We start from the raw sequence: 19,371 nt of genomic DNA on the forward strand, positions 1-19,371 counted from the left end.
TCGGAGAGTGTTTTGCCTATGTTCTCCTCTAGGAGTTTTATAGTTTTATAGTTTTATAGTTTCTGGTCTTACGTTGAGATCTTTAATCCATTTTGAGTTTATTTTTGTGTATGGTGTTAGAAAGTGCTCTAGTTTCATTCTTTTACAAGTGGTTGACCAGATTTCCCAGCACCACTTGTTAAAGAGATTGTCTTTAATCCATTGTATATTCTTGCCTCCTTTGTCAAAGATAAGGTGTCCATATGTGCGTGGATTTATCTCTGGGCTTTCTATTTTTTTTTTCCATTGATCTATATTTCTGTCTTTGTGCCAGTACCATACTGTCTTGATGACTGTGGCTTTGTAGTAGAGCCTGAAGTCAGGCAGGTTGATTCCTCCAGTTCCATTCTTCTTTCTCAAGATAGCTTTGGCTATTCGAGTTTTTTTGTATTTCCATACAAATTGTGAAATTATTTCTTCTAGCTCTGTGAAGAATACTTTTGGTAGCTTGATAGGGATTGCATTGAATCTATAAATTGCTTTGGGTAGTATACTCATTTTCACTATATTGATTTTTCCAATCCATGAACATGGTATATTTCTCCATCTAAGTGTCCTCTTTGATTTCTTTCACCAGTGTTTTACAGTTTTCTATATATAGGTCTTTAGTTTCTTTACATAGATATATTCCTAAGTATTTTATTCTTTCCGTTGCAATGGTGAATGGAATTGTTTCCTTAATTTCTCTTTCTGTTTTCTCATTATTAGTGTATAGGAATGCAAGGGATTTCTGTGTGTTGATTTTATATCCTGCAACTTTACTATATTCATTGATTAGTTCTAGTAATTTTCTGGTGGAGTCTTTAGGGTTTTCTATGTAGAGGATCATGTCGTCTGCAAACAGTGAGAGTTTTACTTCTTCTTTTCCAATTTGGATTCCTTTTATTTCTTTTTCTGCTCTGATTGCTGTGGCCAAAACTTCCAAAACTATGTTGAATACTAATGGTGAAAGTGGGCACCCTTGTCTTGCTCCTGACTTTAGAGGAAATGCTTTCAATTTTTCACCATTGAGGATAATGTTTGCTGTGGGTTTGTCATCTATAGCTTTTATTATGTTGAGGTATGTTCCTTCTATTCCTGCTTTCTGGAGAGTTTTTATCATAAATGGATGTTGGATTTTATCAAAGGCTTTCTCTGCATCTATTGAGATAATCATATGGTTTTTATTTTTCAATTTGTTAATGTGGTGTATTACATTGATTGATTTGCGGATATTGAAGAATCCTTGCATCCCTGGGATAAAGCCCACTTGGTCATGGTGTATGATCTTTTTAATGTGTTGTTGGATTCTGATTGCTAGAATTTTGTTAAGGATTTTTGCATCTATGTTCATCAGTGATATTGGCCTGTAGTTTTCTTTTTTGTGGCATCTTTGTCAGGTTTTGGTATTAGGGTGATGGCGGCTTCACAGAATGAGTTTGGAAGTTTACCTTCCTCTGCAATTTTCTGGAAGAGTTTGAGCAGGATAGGTGTCAGCTCTTCTCTAAATTTTTGGTAGAATTCAGCTATGAAGCCGTCTGGACCTGGGCTTTTATTTGCTGGAAGATTTCTGATTACAGTTTCAATTTCCGTGCTTGTGATGGGTCTGTTAAGATTTTCTATTTCTTCCTGTTCCAGTTTTGGAAAGTTGTACTTTTCTAAGAATTTGTCCATTTCTTCCACATTGTCCATTTTATTGGCATATAATTGCTGATAGTAGTCTTTAATGATCCTTTATATTTCTGTGTTGTCTGTTGTGATCTCTCCATTTTCATTTCTAATTTTATTGATTTGATTTTTCTCCCTTTGTTTCTTTCTTTTTTTTTTTTTCTGCTTTTTTTTTTTTAATTTTATTTTATTTTTAAACTTTACATAATTGTATTAGTTTTGCCAAATATCAAAATGAATCAGCCACAGGTATACATGTGTTCCCCATCCTGAACCCTCCTCCCTCCTCCCTCCCCATACCATCCCTCTGGGTCGTCCCAGTGCACTAGCCCCAAGCATCCAGTATCGTGCATTGAACCTGGACTGGCAACTCATTTCTTACATGATATACATGTTTCAATGCCATTCTCCCAAATCTTCCCACCCTCTCCCTCTCCCACAGAGTCCATAAGACTGATCTATACATCAGTGTCTCTTTTGCTGTCTAATACACCGGGTTATTGTTACCATCTTTCTAAATTCCATATATATGCGTTAGTATACTGTATTTATGTTTTTCCTTCTGGCTTACTTCACTCTGTATAATAGGCTCCAGTTTCATCCACCTCATTAGAACTGATTCAAATGTATTCTTTTTAATGGCTGAGTAATACTCCATTGTGTATATGTACCATGGCTTTCTTATCCATTCATCTGCTGATAGACATCTAGGTTGCTTCCATGTCCTGGCTATTATAAACAGTGCTGCGATGAACATTGGGGTACACGTGTCTCTTTCCCTTCTGGTTTCCTCAGTGTGTATGCCCAGCAGTGGGATTGCTGGATCATAAGGCAGTTCTATTTCCAGTTTTTTAAGGAATCTCCACACTGTTCTCCATAGTGGCTGTACTAGTTTGCATTCCCACCAGCAGTGTAAGAGGGTTCCCTTTTCTCCACACCCTCTCCAGCATTTATTATTTGTAGACTTTTGGATTGCAGCAATTCTGACTGGTGTGAAATGGTACCTCATAGTGGTTTTGATTTGCATTTCTCTGATAATGAGTGATGTTGAGCATCTTTTCATGTGTTTGTTAGCCATCTGTATGTCATCTTTGGAGAAATGTCTATTTAGTTCTTTGGCCCATTTTTTGATTGGGTCGTTTATTTTTCTGGAGTTGAGCTGTAGGAGTTGTTTGTATATTTTTGAGATTAGTTGTTTGTCGGTTGCTTCATTTGCTGTTATTTTCTCCCATTCTGAAGGCTGTCTTTTCACCTTGCTAATAGTTTCCTTTGATGTGCAGAAGCTTTTAAGGTTAATTAGGTCCCATTTGTTTATTTTTGCTTTTATTTCCAATATTCTGGGAGGTGGGTCATAGAGGATCCTGCTGTGATGTATGTCGGAGAGTGTTTTGCCTATGTTCTCCTCTAGGAGTTTTATAGTTTTATAGTTTTATAGTTTCTGGTCTTACGTTGAGATCTTTAATCCATTTTGAGTTTATTTTTGTGTATGGTGTTAGAAAGTGCTCTAGTTTCATTCTTTTACAAGTGGTTGACCAGATTTCCCAGCACCACTTGTTAAAGAGATTGTCTTTAATCCATTGTATATTCTTGCCTCCTTTGTCAAAGATAAGGTGTCCATATGTGCGTGGATTTATCTCTGGGCTTTCTATTTTATTCCATTGATCAATATTTCTGTCTTTGTGCCAGTACCATACTGTCTTGATAACTGTGGCTTTGTAGTAGAGCCTGAAGTCAGGTAGATTGATTCCTCCAGTTCCATTCTTCTTTCTCAAGATCGCTTTGGCTATTCGAGGTTTTTTGTATTTCCACACAAATTGTGAAATTATTTGTTCTAGCTCTGTGAAGAATACTGTTGGTAGCTTGATAGGGATTGCGTTGAATCTATAAATTGCTTTGGGTAGTATACTCATTTTCAGTATATTGATTCTTCCAATCCATGAACATGGTATATTTCTCCACCTATTAGTGTCCTCTTTGATTTCTTTCACCAGTGTTTTATAGGTTTCTATATATAGGTCTTTAGTTTCTTTACGTAGATATATTCCTAAGTATTTTATTCTTTCCGTTGCAATGGTAAATGGAATTGTTTCCTTAATTTCTCTTTCTGTTTTCTCATTATTAGTGTATAGGAATGCAAGGGATTTCTGTGTGTTGATTTTATATCCTGCAACTTTACTATATTCATTGATTAGTTCTAGTAATTTTCTGGTGGAATCTTTAGGGTTTTCTATGTAGAGGATCATGTCATCTGCAAATAGTGAGAGTTTTACTTCTTCTTTTCCAATTTGGACTCCTTTTATTTCTTTTTCTGCTCTGATTGCTGTGGCCAAAACTTCCAAAACTATGTTGAATACTAATGGTGAAAGTGGGCACCCTTGTCTTGTTCATGACTTTAAAGGAAATGCTTTCAATTTTTCACCATTGAGGATAATGTTTGCTGTGGGTTTGTCATCTATAGCTTTTATTATGTTGAGGTATGTTCCTTCTATTCCTGCTTTCTGGAGAGTTTTTATCATAAATGGATGTTGGATTTTATCAAAGGCTTTCTCTGCATCTATTGAGATAATCATATGGTTTTTATTTTTCAATTTGTTAATGTGGTGTATTACATTGATTGATTTGCGGATATTGAAGAATCCTTGCATCCCTGGATAAAGCCCACTTGATCATGGTGTATGATCTTTTTAATGTGTTGTTGGATTCTGATTGCTAGAATTTTGTTTAGGATTTTTGCATCTATGTTCATCAGTGATATTGGCCTGTAGTTTTCTTTTTTTGTGGGATTTTTGTCAGGTTTTGGTATTAGGGTGATGGTGGCCTCATAGAATGAGTTTGGAAGTTTACCTTCCTCTGCAATTTTCTGGAAGAGTTTGAGCAGGATAGGTGTTAGCTCTTCTCTAAATTTTTGGTAGAATTCAGCTATGAAGCCGTCTGAACCGGGGCTTTTGTTTGCTGGAAGATTTTTTATTACAGTTTCAATTTCCGTGCTTGTGATGGGTCTGTTAAGATTTTCTATTTCTTCCTGTTCCAGTTTTGGAAAGTTGTACTTTTCTAAGAATTTGTCCATTTCTTCCACGTTGTCCATTTTATTGGCATATAATTGTTGATAGTAGTCTCTTATGATCCTTTGTATTTCTGTGTTGTCTGTTGTGATCTCTCCATTCCCTTTGTTTCTTGATGAGTCTGGCTAATGGTTTGTTGATTTTATTTATCCTTTCAAAGAACCAGCTTTTGGCTTTGTTGATTTTTGCTATGGTCTCCTTTGTTTCTTTTGCATTTATTTCTGCCCTAATTTTTAAGATTTCTTTCCTTCTACTAACCCTGGGGTTCTTCATTTCTTCCTTTTCTAGTTGCTTTAAGTGTAGAGTTAGGTTATTTATTTGACTTTTTTCTTGTTTCTTGAGGTGTGCCTGTATTGCTATGAACTTTCCCCTTAGCATTGCTTTTACAGTGTCCCATAGGTTTTGGGTTCTTGTGTTTTCATTTTCATTCATTTCTATGCATATTTTGATTTCTTTTTTGATTTCTTCTGTGATTTGTTGGTTATTCAGCAGCGTGTTGTTCAGCCTCCATATGTTGGAATTTTTAATAGTTTTTCTCCTGTAATTGAGATCTAATCTTACTGCATTGTGGTCAGAAAAGATGCTTGGAATGATTTCAATTTTTTTGAATTTACCAAGGCTAGATTTATGGCCCAGGATGTGATCTATCCTGGAGAAGGTTCCGTGTGCACTTGAGAAAAAGGTGAAATTCATTGTTTTGGGGTGAAATGTCCTATAGATATCAATTAGGTCTAACTGGTCTATTGTATCATTTAAAGTTTGTGTTTCCTTGTTAATTTTCTTTTTAGTTGACCTATTCATAGGTGTGAGTGAGGTATTAAAGTCTCTAAATTAACTAATGTCTTGGAATAGCTAACAAATAGGACCTAGTAGAACAATTCAGCTGTGTTCAGTCTGAAGTCTGGAAATCTAGAAACCTGACAAGAGAGAATCTATGCATAAATACTTGATTAATCATAGGGGAGAAAGATACTCTATATAGTGACAGACCAGAAAACAAGGGTGTGTATGAGAAGGAGTAGAGGGAGAATAACATACCTCAGTTCAATCCAAAGAATTTCTAGGGACTTCCCTGGTGATACAGTGGTTAAGATTCCATGCTTTTCCTGCAGGGGTATAGTTTCAATCCCTAATCGGGGAACTAAAATGAGGGAACTAAGATCCTGCTGCTTGAGGGTTGAGTGGTAAAAAAGAATTTATAAAAGCTAAAATGCTAATACTAGAAAATCTAGTAACTTCTTTTCTGTCTCTAGATCCAGCCCATAAGTTTAAAAGACAGACTGATGGTAGTATTTCACATTTATCCAAATAATATGGAGTTGGGCAATCCTTTTCATCCCTTGCAAATTTCAAAGTCTGTGCTTCCAGTGTGCTGTGACATAGTTCCATCCTGGAATCTACACTTGAGTTAGTTTCCTGCATTGGTCTCCAGCTTCAGCTGGCTTCCTCAGCCTGACCCTGATGGAGACAAGAAATTATTAGCTCTGGGGTCTCAATCCTATTCTTGCCATAGGCTATCTCTGAATGCAGAGGAAAAATTGAAGAAGAAAGGGAAAATGTATATGCATATTTAAGTAATCCAAGTACTTTAGTCCTATAGTTGAGTAGATAGATACTCAGTGCTTATTGAATAAAGTATTGGTTGAAGGGAAAGAAGAGAAAGAATGAGAGGGAAAAAAAGGCAATAAATCTTTTAAAAGAAAGAATAGAAAATAAATGGGCAATTCCTCATTTCTGCTCTCTAGAAATTCTATTGTAGTGCTAGAAATAATCTTTCCAAAACTATCCAGGAATTTTTAAAATACTGCATTTCTTATAGGTTTCCTTATGGGTCCTTGTTCCCTGTGTCTGAGATGTTTTCATGTGACTGGATCCTCCAGAAATCAGGCACGAGTATTTAATGCGGTTTAACTATGGCGAGATTTGGGATTGTGCTAAGAATAAAAAGCAAAGGAAGAGCTAAAACACAAAATTCAGTACAAAATGACAAGTCCTGTTTGAAGGAAAGTGTGTCAGAATTTGACGTGGAAATTTGCATGTGTTGTGACAAAATTAACTGGTATAAATGCAACTCTTGCTTTGTGTACTATCTCAGAGGCACAGATGAGACCATTTTAAAACCACTTTGAAATTTACCAAGACCGTGTAAGCATTGCTATTCTTAAAAACTGAAAAAGAACTGAGATTTAATGTAAACTCCCAATGGATCTTGAAATTACTTTTGCCCCAGAGAGAGGGACAGTTCCTGGCAGACCCTACTAAGACAGACCTCCCTTGATGTTAAATCAGAACATAAAAAGGAATGAAGAGAAGAGTTGGGGAAGAGGAGGACAAAGTCCAGTATCTTTGCTAACCCAGAACTTTCCCAGGGCCAATTGGTAGGAAGATTGAAGCCTAACAAAAAACAAAGTGAACAGGATTGGAAGTGTGGGATCAAGGACATGCATAGGTGGAAACTAATATGTGTTTTTAACAGTTACATCAAATTAGGTATTTTTGATTGAAAAATCTTTTCAGCTTTGGGTTCATATTCCTATTAAAAATCCACTCCTATCTACTGAGCTCTCATTCCAAAATTAATTACTACTGTATTCAACTTTCAAAAATTGTATTCCTAGAGGAATAGTTGCTCTCTTTTGACGACGTTGAGGAACCAAATACATTATCATAGCATTATAGGCGGAGAAGGCAATGGCAACCCACTCCAGTACTCTTGCCTGGAAAATCTCATGGAGGGAGGAAACTGATGGGCTGCAGTCCATGGGATCGCGAAGAGTCGGACACGACTGAGCGACTTCACTTTCACTTTTCACTTTCATGCATTGGAGAAGAAATGGCAACCCACTCCAGTGTTCCTGCCTGGAGAATCCCAGGGGCGGCAGAGCCTGGTGGGCTGCAGTCGATGGGGTCACACAGAGTCGGACATGACTGAAGCAACTTAGTGGCAGCAGCAGCGGCAGCATTATAGGGCTCATTATAATAGGAATCCTGACTGTCCAACCAATGTTCTTTAACTAATTAGATGTAGTACAGCTAAGAACTGGGTTGAAAATCAAGTGGAAATTTGCATCTAGATGGCACTGAAACATGTATAATATGATATAAAAAAATGAATTGCCAGTCCAGATTCAATGCAGGATACAGGATGCTTGGGGCTGGTGCACTGGAATGACCCAGAGGGATGGTACGGGGAAGGAGGTGGGACGGGGGTTCAGGATGGGGAACACGTGTACACCGCAGCGGATTCATGTTGATATATGGCAAAACCAATACAATACTGTAAAGTAATTAGCCTCCAATTAAAATAAATTAAGTTAGAAAAAGAAAAAAGAAAAAAAAGTTTTCCTGTGTGGTCTTGGTATTTTCTCAACCTTTCTGCCTCTCCTTCCCCCTCATTTGTAAAGTTACATAAGACATACCTCCTGGGTCATTTTAATAATTGAGAAATGCTCCTAATATAGAGAGAAGGGTTTGATCCTGGGCTTTCCAGTTTGGCTCAGTGGTAGAGAATCCCACCTGCCAATACAAGAGACTCGGGAGACACAGGATCCCCTGGAGGAGGAAATGGCAACCCTCTCCAGTATTCTTGTCTGGAGAATCTCATGGACAGAGGAGCATGGCAGACTACAATTCACCGGATCACAAAGAGTCAGACACGTCTGAGCACACACACACACACACACATGCAAGCTCCTAATGTATTTTAGCACAATGTCTAGTAAGTATTCAAAGTCCACTTGATTCACCACAAACAATATTTGCATTTTACCAGCTAGTTAAACAGATGTAAAACAGTGAAGTTGATATATTGATGAAACAATTTATACCCATAGGATGACACTGGAGCAGAATATCTTTGTAGACAGATAGAGGGACTATATACAACATGACTTTAAAGACTCCAGAAATGCTAATATCAGACATTTTGTAGGCATTTCTCACTGCAACAAGCAGCTCATTTTTTGCAGCTTCCTTTGAACTTGCCTTTAAAATTCAGCAGGAGAGTAGTCCTGGGAACACTTTACTTTCATGTAAGTTTAGTCCTCATCTATTCTCAAAATATTCTGCACATTACTCTGTTATTATCTTATCATTTCATCTTATAACTGACAATCTCAAGGGAATTTTCACCTGAGAACAAGGATAATACTTAATCTTTTTGTTCCCTCTCTATAAAGAGCTTTAAAAAAAAAAAAAAAAAAGCTAAATTAGAAGAAAGGAGTGGCAACACAGGATGGTGTATGGTATGAATTTAGGAGAGATTATCTGGTCAATTGGGCAGAGATTCAGAGAGGAATCACTAAAGACCTCCACACTGCTAAAATCAGAGGACCTGATCTGTAACAATCCTCAGTTGCAAGAAAATATCTTATAGCTAACTGTTCATAACTCATTCTACTTTATAAGATATTTTCATTGAAAAAATAGAACTATTTCATAAGTGAGGAGACACAAAAATTGCAGAAGACTGAAATGAATTTATTTTCTGTGTGCAACATGAAAAATTTTCATTTAAAGCAAAATAATCTGCTAGAAACCTTAAGTTTGCCCCTGAACTTTTCTCCCATTGTTAGTACAATCGTAACTTTTTAGATCATAAAAGGAAGTCTGTAGAAACAAAATCCACAAGATGACATCTCACAGAAATGGCTCCACTAGGGTTTCAAACTTCCTCCTTAATTGCTTTGTCAAGTCTCCCAACTGGCAGCTCTGGCTGTCCATGCCCCTCAGCATCCTTTTTCTTCTGGCCATGGGGGCCAATGCCACCCTCCTGGTCACCATCCGGCTGGAGGCCTCTCTGCATGAGCCCATGTACTACCTGCTCAGCCTCCTCTCCCTGCTGGACATGGCGCTCTGCCTCACCGTCATCCCCAAGGTCCCGGCCATATTCTGGTTTGACCTCAGGTCCATCAGCTTTGTTGCCAGTTTTGTTCAGATGTATATCATGAATTGCTTTCTTACCATGGAGTCCTGCACATTCATGGTTATGGCCTACGACCGCTATGTGGCCATCTGCCATCAACTGAGATACCCATCCATCATCACTGAGCAATTTATAGCCAAGGTGGCCATTTTTATCTTAGCCAGAAATGCACTTATAACTATGTATGTTTCCATCCTCTCTGCTTGACTCCATTATTATGGGAGAAATGTCATTGAGAACTGCATCTGTGCCAATATGTCTGTCTCCAGACTCTCCTGTGATGATGTCACTATCAATCATCTCCTCCAATTTGCTGGAGACTGGACTCTGCTGGGATCTGACCTCATCCTCATCTTCCTCTCCTACACCCTCATACTAAGGGCTGTTCTGAGACTCAAGGCAGAAGGAGCTGTTGTAAAGACCTTAAGCACATGTGGCTCCCACTTTATCCTGATCCTCTTCTTCAGCACCATTCTCCTGGTCTTTGTCCCCACCCATGTGGCAAAGAAGAAAGCATCCCCTGATTGCCAGTGTTGCTCAATGTCCTCCATCATGTCATCCCTGCAGCCCTCAACCCCATTGTCTATGGGGTGCAAACCCAGGAGATCAAGCAAGGAATCCATAGGTTACTGAAGAAAGGATGGTAATTAGGACAACTGGATCTCTGCATTCCTAAAATAGGAATCAGTTAATAAATCAACTAATAAATTAGTTGATGGGAAATTTGGTTGAAATCCATAGCTCACAGACATAAGTTCAAGCAGAGAATAAATTTAATTCTGAAACAATTTTCTTGACTTTATTCACTTTTTCAAACTTCAGTGCTTCCCCCAAAAAGTCTGGCATTTCTGGGACTTTTTAATTTTTTTTTCAAATCTTTGCTATTTTTTTATCTAAAATGTGAGAACTCTGGAGGATGAATTCTATAGTGGAGAAATAAATCCCAGTTAATATTGAACTTACTATTTCAGTACATGTAATCTTTTATTATTTATTTTTTAATGTATTTATTTTAATTGGAGGATAACTACAATATTGTGATAGTTTTTGCCATACATCAATATGTATCAGCCGTAGGTATACATGTGTCCCTTCCACCCTGAAAACCCCTCCCTCATCCCTCCCCACCCTACTCCTCTAGGTTGTCACAGAGCACTGGCTTTGGGTAGCCTGCTTCATGTACATGTAATTTTTAATATGTAATTGTGGACATAAATATCCTTGCATGTAGCATATTATTATTACTATTTTTGTTATTATTAGCTCAGCTGCATAATGCAATTGTGAAAAGTTCACATTATTTTAAATGTCAGTCCTGAATGATGAAAAGTAGCTGGACTCCATAAATAAATCTCTCTAACTTACCTCTAGATCGGCCAATAAATTTCTTCTCCACCTACTCTTTATCAAGCAAACTTGTGTCTTATTATCAGATCCAACCCTTGAAAGGAAAGATCTCTTGCAAGAATTGCTCACATTTGAGGAAATGAAACTTACTAGGTTTAGGAGAAGGGGTATCACATAACTCTTCTTCCTCAATGTCTTCACCCCATTGTCTGCACTTCAAGCTTCACCTTTGAAATTCACAATGACTCAGTTTGTGGTATGTATTTAGGGTACATACATAGTTAGGCTCTGTTTTAGGATACTAATATATCACCATATCATAAGTTGTTCCAGTAATGACACTAAAATATACTAGGCTTATTATTAATTGAAGAAATATTTTCTAATTAACTGCTATAGTACAGTAACTTTGTTACAGCCCAAGGGTACAAAGATACACAGGACAAATTTGCAGTCATCGAGGAACTCATGTGCTGTTCAAATGGAATTAAAGCAATCTGGATCCTATAATGTTGAAGGAATGTTGTCTTTTACATAGAAGGAAGTAGAAAGGAGATGCAAATAAGTACAGTAAACTACTTGAAGAAAGAGCCTGTGCCTGTCTTAGCAGTTCTGCATTCTAGACCTTACACAATGAGATAGGCTAAGACATGGTCCCTTTCCTGGAGTGCTTCCACATGCACCTGGACAAATATCTTCTTGAGCAACAGAATACAAAGAAACTATAAGGGACTAGAAATGCAGACACAGTTGGGACCACCATGAACAGTAAGATACAAAAGAAAGCACAACTAATATTTCTCAGGTGTCAGGAGCAAAAGCAAGGCACTGGGCGTGATCCTTGCAAACAGCACCATCAAGGGGGTGAGCAGATCACCCAAACCAACACTCTGGCCTGACCCCTGGACCTACCTCTATTCTTACTTCGTTTAAGGGACTAGTTTGCCCCTATCAGGGAGCTGAGCAAGGAAACCTGTTACTCCTTTTCACTCCCTCATGCTGCAGCACAAGTTCCAGTAAAGTTTTGTTTTGCATAAATTTCTTGTCTTAGCTCTTATCAATTTCCATTGATTAGAGTGTAGGAACCCAGGTCAGTAGCACAACCACAAATAACGTGTGTGATTGGAAACCAATCAGCAGCCTCACTGAGTTTCAGTGTCCTCATCTGTTACATAAAGACAGTGAACTGGTTATTTCAAAATACATTTCTAGTTCTAAGAGTCTATGAAACCATGCCCTGCTTTAAGATAGGCATCACTCATCTTACCAGTCTCTTTTCTTCACTTTTTCCCTTCAAGCTACTGGCATGGACCTTCATACACACCCTCAGGACAGTTGAAAGGAAATGGGAAATTAAAACATCGTATCAAGGGTAACTTCCAAATACCACCACGTATGATTTTGTTCAAATCATAAGGTCAAATGATCAGGCCAAAACCCAAGATCATTTATATATTCACATCATTTACAGGTCCCAGCCTACATTCATCTGCTCAGAGAAGCTTATGGCTTTCTCTATTGGAAGGACTCCATGTATGTTTACTTCTTGGTCTAAAAGCCAGGAAACCCTCTGAAAGCCCAAGTCATACTATGTAAATCTTTATCTTTTCTTTAGGAGTGACATGTTCCCAAGATTACCAACACAGGAAAATATCAATTTGATTCAGGGAAAGTCCTACTCAATCCAAAATTATGGGTTTCTGCTTTCTGATCCCAAAATAAAAATGCTTAAATTCCACTATCAGTACTGTTCCCAAAGTCTGGACCATTTAGCTTGAGGTAAAATATTAGATGAATCGCTGATCAATTTAAGGTATAGTTTTCCATACTTTGTCAATTTCTTGACTCCTCCATCCAGTGATGCAAAGAAATGAATCTTGAATTTTTTCTTTGGTTTCATGACTTTTGAACTTCTATTAGTAACTATTTGAAAATGAAAATGTGTTTGTATCAGCCTAAGTTGGGCTTCCCAGGGAGCTTAGTAGTAAAGAACTGGCCTGCCAATGCAGGAGGCACAGAGAAATGGGTTCAATCCCTGTTTTGGGAAGATTCCCTGGAGAAGGAAATGGCAACTCACTATAGTATTTTTGCCTGGAAAATTCCATAGGCAAAGGAGCCTAGTGGGCTACAGTCCATAGGGTCGCAAAGAGCTGGACATGACTGAGCATAACAAACAATAATAAACAATAATTTCAGGTGCTATTAGGTTCAAATTCCATTTTTACAATATACTATTATATAAACGAGTATGACTAACTAAAGTCTCACTCTTACAAACTTTACTATTTCAGAAGAAGGTTTCAATTCAACATGTTTTTAACTATCAATGAGAAGAGTTCTCAAAAGAAAAAGGGGATCTACTTCTAAAGCAAATTTAATTAACAGCTATTATGAAATAGATAATGCTTGCAAACTCTAACTGATTTTTTTCCAACATCTTCCCACTGATGGTCTAAAAATTTATGAGATTTTATGACTCACATCAACTTGAAGTAAACACAGACTTTCCAAAAATTGCAGACTGAAACTTAGATGAAATGGATTCACAGAACTGAAGAATTTACCACAGGCTATATCTACCAAAACAGAGTTTTAATTTTTTTTTGTTTTATTTAAAACTCTGCTTTATTTTGCCTACTTACAGATTATTTTAATGTGGGGAAAGAAATTCTGTATAGCTTAAGAAATGTATGCCCACTTTCTATGTGAAAAACACAACAGAGTAAGAATGGCTATATCCCATTCAAAATACATAATATGAATTAAGATTCTTTTTCCAATCACTGATGTGAAACTCAGGGAAGAGGATAGGAAAAGTTAGCTAATTAGACAAAGAAAAGTTTACTCTCAAAAAATGCCCATAATAATAAATGATGTTTCTGTCATTTGTTTTTACTTTACCACAAATAGAAAAGGAAGCCAGGGAAACAGGCTTCTTTGTGCTAAAATAATGAGAGAAGATAGAATATTAGAAAATAGAGTGAAAAGACTAAAATGGAGGAAGTCTTTTGTATTAGCATTATGTATATCAGACATGCCCAAATCCTGCAGTGACAGCCCTGAGGCTGAAGATAAGCTGTAAATAGATCCAGGAAATAGTTATTCCTAATTAGTTTTTATTGGTGAATAAGATAGCCGAGCCTGGTGGGCTGCTGTCTATGCCGTCACACAGAGTCGGACACGACTGAAGTGACTTAGCAGCAGCAACATTAGGATAAGCAATGGAGAAGGAAATGGCAACCCAGTCCAGTGTTCTTGCCTGGAGAATCCCAGGGACCAGGGAGCCTCCTGGGCTTCCGTCTATGGGGTCGCACAGAGTTGGACACAACTGAAGGAACTTAGCAACAGCAAGCAATGGTTGATTATGTTTAAAGGCAATTCTCATAAAGGAAACATGCATTTTTATCTCGTTTAAATCTTGCTTCATCAGATTTTCATAATCTTATACATGGGTATCTGAAATTGGCTGATTTTAATTTTTGAAAAACTTTTTTAAAGAACTTGTAAGAGAAATAGAATGTTTTATAATCTAATGTTTGGAAAAAAACACAAATAGGAAATGAGGTCCTTTGAACCTTAGAACAAATATCCAGATAATGTTAAAATGAAGGCTGTATTGGCAATTTTAACATTACTAATAATTTAAAAGTCTTCCCCTATACTGATATATGTATCAAATGGATATCTTAGAGCATCAGTCCCTAACCTTTTTGGCACCAGGAACTAGTTTTGTGGAAGACAATTTTTACATGGACTAAGGGATGGGAGATGGTTTCAGAATGATTTAGGTACATTATATTTATTTTGCACTTTACTTGTATTATATTTATATCAGCTCCACCTCAGATGATCAGCCATTGGATCCCGGAGGTTGGGGACCCCTGTCTTAGAGGACATGCCAACTGACACTGGAGATTGATCTAAGTATATGTTTCAGAATGTTTCCAGGACATGACAGTGACCATACACACCAAATTTTGAGACCAATTGTTCCTTTATCTATTTATTCAACACATGAAATATTGTCAGATATATCAGGATCTAGGATTTGAGGATAGGGTCATGAGCAAAAGAGACTTAAATATAAATATATTTACAGGGAAATTAAAGAAATAAATAAATTCAGAAAATGATAAGTGCTATAAAGAAAAAAGGTAATACAACGTGTTAGCATGTTCCAAGAGAAGTATGCTACTTTGGATGTAATTATTAAGGAAGTACTCCCTGTATAGGTGGTTTTTTAATTGAGATTATGAATGTTGAAAAGTTCATCATTTGAACATAAGGAGAATACTGTTCCAGTCAGTTGGAGCAATTAGTACAGAGTACTAAGCAAAGAAAAAGCAGAAGTCTAAGAAGTAGTGGAAGTCCTAGGGAGGGATACCGGAGAAGGCAATGGCACCCCACTTCAGTACTCTTGCCTGGAAAATCCCATGGAAGGAGGAGCCTGGTAGGCTGTAGTCCATGGGGTCGAGAAGAGTCAGACACGACTGAGCGACTTCCCTTTCACTTTTCACTTTCATGCACTGGAGAAGGAAATGGCAACCCACTCCAGTGTTCTTGCCTGGAGAATCCCAGGGATGGGGGAGCCTGGTGGGCTTCCGTCTATGGGGTCGCACAGAATCTGACACGACTGAAGCGACTTAGCAGCAGCAGCAGCAGGGAGGGATACAGTCACAGGGAGGATAAGGCAGAGGTAACAGGGAAGATCTGATGGCAAATAGCAGAACCTCTGGTTCCAAACAAACAAAGGAAGATTGGCTATGAGAAGGTGACTATCATTGTAGGCCTGTCAGAATACTGGAGATCTTTTCAAAAGTAGAGTCATTTGGAGGAATTTGTATGGAAATATAGTTCAGTGTTTAAAGCCAAACTTCTGATAGCATATGTAAAAAAAAAAAAGCTCTGCCATTGATGACAATTCTACTTTTCCCATTGTTCTTGCAAAAAAAACTTTGGTGCCACCCTTTGCTCCTCTCAATCTTTTATAACCTCCATAAGAACTCTCAGCAAATCTTGTGACCCATAACTTCAATTTTCACTCACCACCTTAGTTCAAATCATTATCATTTCCTACCTGGATTATTGAAGTAAAGTCCTCATTGGTTTTTCCAGTCCTACCCATACTCCTCATGTTCTATTTGAAGCATAGTTCCATCCCTGCTCTGGTAATTACATGTGAAGGCATTTGGAATGTAAAGACTGAGTAGTATGTAAAGGCACTAAATACTTATTTAATGAATGAGTAATTGAGACATCACAATGGCAAGGGGTCAGAATGAAGAAAATAATGGATACCAAAACATATATTCAATGAGGGTTTCAGGACAGGGTTACTGAGAGTAAATATTGTGATAGTGGTTGAGGAAGGTTTAAATAAAAGATAAGGGTAGAAGCACAGATGTTACATGGTGTTCCTTGTGGTATTCAGTTGAAACCATCACTGACACACTCAAATTTCCATAATCCTTGATCTTTGACTCACATCTCTCAGCACTGGTACTTGAATAGCTTGATAATCCCTTGCTTGATTTCCTGGGTTCGTACTCCATAAACAATGGGGTTCAGTGCTGGTGGGATGAGATGGTGCAAGACATTGAGAAGAATGGGTACCTCTGGGGACACTTTTTTCCCTGCCTTATTTGTGAAGATGAAGACTAGCAGCAATGTATAGAAGAAAAGTATAAGAATGAGATGGGAACCACAAGTACTCAAGGCCTTGGTGGATGCATCTCCTGACTGCAAATGCATAACAGCACTCAAGATGAAGCAGTAGGATAGCAAGATAAGGACCAGATCAGAACCCAGTAGGCACCAAACACTCACAAATTGGTAGAGCTTATTTATGTGAATATCTCCACAGGAGAGCTTTGCTACAGAAATGTTGGCACAGATACAGTTTTCCACTACATTGCTGGCGCAGTAATTGAGTCTCGCAGCCAGAATTGGTGTAGGCAGCGTAGCCAGCAAATTGCGGAAGATGATGAAGATGGCCGCATTGATGACAAACTGTTCCGTGATGAAGGATGGATAGCGCAGTGGGTGGCAGATGGCCATGTAGCGGTCATAAGCCATGACCAGAAAGGTGGAGGATTCCATGGGAAGGAATGTATTCATGATGAACATCTGCAGGAAGCAGCCCATAAAGCTGATGGGTTTCATGTCAAACCAGAAGATGAACAGGACCTGCCAGAATTATTATTTTCAAAAGCAGTGCATTCACTCCCACCCTAGGGTACCTAACCCTTGGATAATCCTTTGATGGCTTCAACCACTCATATCCCCAAACCACAGTCTCATAATCCTAACAGGGACAGTGTCCTAATTTCAAATACCTTCTATGTGCATTCCAACTTCCAGAGCCCGATTTATACACTTTTCAACTATAGATCACACCTTTTTGTTTAAAAAAATTTATTTCTAGTCCGTCTTCTCTTGATCTCTAGAGTTCTTACCCAAACTTCATATGAACACATCTGCTCATCTAAATGTATCACAAAGACATCAAGTCCAATAAGCCCAATACTTATATTTGGACACCCTCCAACCTCTCCTAATAGATAAGAAACATCTTCCAGTTATGCCTCCTACCTCGGTATATGACATAAATATACATCTATTTACATTTTTTAAGTTTTTTTTTTTTTACTGTTGATCAGTTTTAAAAGCTTTATTGAACAATAAGTATTGTTACAATATTGCTTCTGTTTTATGTTTTGGTTTCTTGGCCTTAAGGCACGTGGGATGTTAGCTCCCCCAACAGGTATCGAACCCATACCACCTGCACCGGGAGGTGAAGTCTTAAGCACTGGACTGCCAGGGAAGTCCCTAGTTATGTTTTAGAAAGAAAAGTCTTGAGCCCTTGAATATAAGGGTGGGGTGATTCAGAGTCAAGGAGAATCTCCTTAGAAGTAAAGATAAAGTCAAAACTTGGAATATCACTGACTCAGACATTGAGAGAGAGCTTCTCAGTTTGAAAAAAAAATGTGAAACCTTAAAAATCATAGGCATTGAGAATGAGAGAAGACATATCTGGAAGCTGTAATAGACCTAGTATGATACTGTTGGCAACTGATTGAAAATTTTACAGGAGTATTTACATCTGGAAAGCAAGGTAGTGTTAGAGAAAGATGATTGAATACCCGGGAGTAAATCCAGGGAGGGTCTGACCTTAGGGATGACTGTGAGGCAGAGGATGACATCCAGCACAGAAAGGATGGCAAGCAGGTAGTACATGGGCTTGTGCAGAGATGCCTCCTGCCAGATGGCAAGTAATAACAGAAAGTTGGCCCCAAGGGCCAAGACCAGGAGAGGAGCCAGGACTAGAGACAGCCAGTGCTGGGTATCCTGCATTCCTGGAAAGCAGATCATCAGGAATTCAGTCACCTGGGTCCCTGTGTGGTTGAGAGATGACACCATGGCTGGCAGGTAAGCCTGAAACTGACTGAAAGAAAAGAGATATGAATTCAGAGTTTGATTGTTACATTAGTAATCCCCTGACTGATTTATCTGCCTTCATTCTAGGCCATCAAGTTTCTCCATAATTCTATTGACATAAAATCTGTCAAAAATTTAAATTAGATAAAATCACTCCTTGTTAAAACATTTTCCTTAGCATTCATAACTTTATGAAGCAAGAATAACTCCCTTCACATGAGTATGCTCCAACTCCACACACATAGACACAGCCCCTTATAGAGCATGCTTTGTTTTGTCTCACCTCTGTGTTTTAGCATGTATCATATCCTTCTCCTAGAATTAACTCTCTTGCCCTTAAATAAATAGCTTCTGTTTGCCCCATTCTATCTGTGCCATGAGTTACACCTCTTAGAAATTTAAGAAAAAATATGTTTTTTCTTGTTACTCTTTTTACATACATATATAATTAAATGCTTCTTCCACATCTCCTTGTTCTCTGTGACCCTTAAACATCCTGAGCATGCTACTATTGAACTGTTAATAAAACTTTCTCTTATTCCTTCACATTTCCTATTTGTCTTCCAAAAACTCTGTGTTCCATCTTCCAGCAGTGGAATCTTATCTCTTTATTATAGCACAAAGAAAAATACAATATATCTGGTAACACAATAAGCACTCAATAAGTACTATTCAGATAGGAGACTGATAGATTGTTGAAAGCATCATAACACCTTGCACTCATTTAACTCATTAATACTATCTCCACATCTTGCTCTAACATTAACCACTGGCACTGTTGCTTAACATTTATTAAAAATCTGAACAAAACAAAATGGGTAAATATTTTAGTGCTGAGAGGAAAAAGAGAACAATAAATACAAAAGACAGCTGTACAGTGTCTTATTTGCATGAGTCTTTGGTAAGTAACTGCTT

The 19,371-nt window shown here is 37.9% G+C and overlaps 1 protein-coding gene and 1 pseudogene across 1 annotated transcript; one reads left to right on the forward strand and one right to left on the reverse strand.

Moving 5' to 3' along the window:
* The first annotated feature begins 9,378 nt into the window (after positions 1-9,378).
* Positions 9,379-10,319, forward strand: LOC113904827 (annotated as a pseudogene).
* Positions 10,320-16,509: 6,190 nt separating this feature from the next.
* On the reverse strand, positions 16,510-18,438 carry LOC113905009 (olfactory receptor 56A4-like). Its single transcript, XM_027562052.1, has 2 exons — positions 18,190-18,438; positions 16,510-17,205 (listed from the first exon to the last, which is right to left on the reverse strand). The coding sequence occupies exons 1-2, from the start codon at positions 18,436-18,438 to the stop codon at positions 16,510-16,512; spliced, it is 945 nt and encodes a 314-aa protein (XP_027417853.1).
* Between the last annotated feature and the right edge of the window lie 933 nt (positions 18,439-19,371).

This window comes from Bos indicus x Bos taurus, chromosome 15 (assembly GCF_003369695.1).
Source record: "Bos indicus x Bos taurus breed Angus x Brahman F1 hybrid chromosome 15, Bos_hybrid_MaternalHap_v2.0, whole genome shotgun sequence".
In the NCBI taxonomy this organism is placed as follows: Eukaryota; Metazoa; Chordata; class Mammalia; order Artiodactyla; family Bovidae; genus Bos; species Bos indicus x Bos taurus.

Coding starts and splice junctions, on each gene's coding strand:
- LOC113905009 (XM_027562052.1), bottom strand. CDS start 18,438: ATGGTGTCATCTCTCAACCACACAGGGACCCAGGTGACTGAATTCCTG. Junction 17,206..18,189: donor GCCTCACAGTCATCCCTAAG/GTCAGACCCTCC, acceptor TAATTCTGGCAG/GTCCTGTTCATCTTCTGGTT.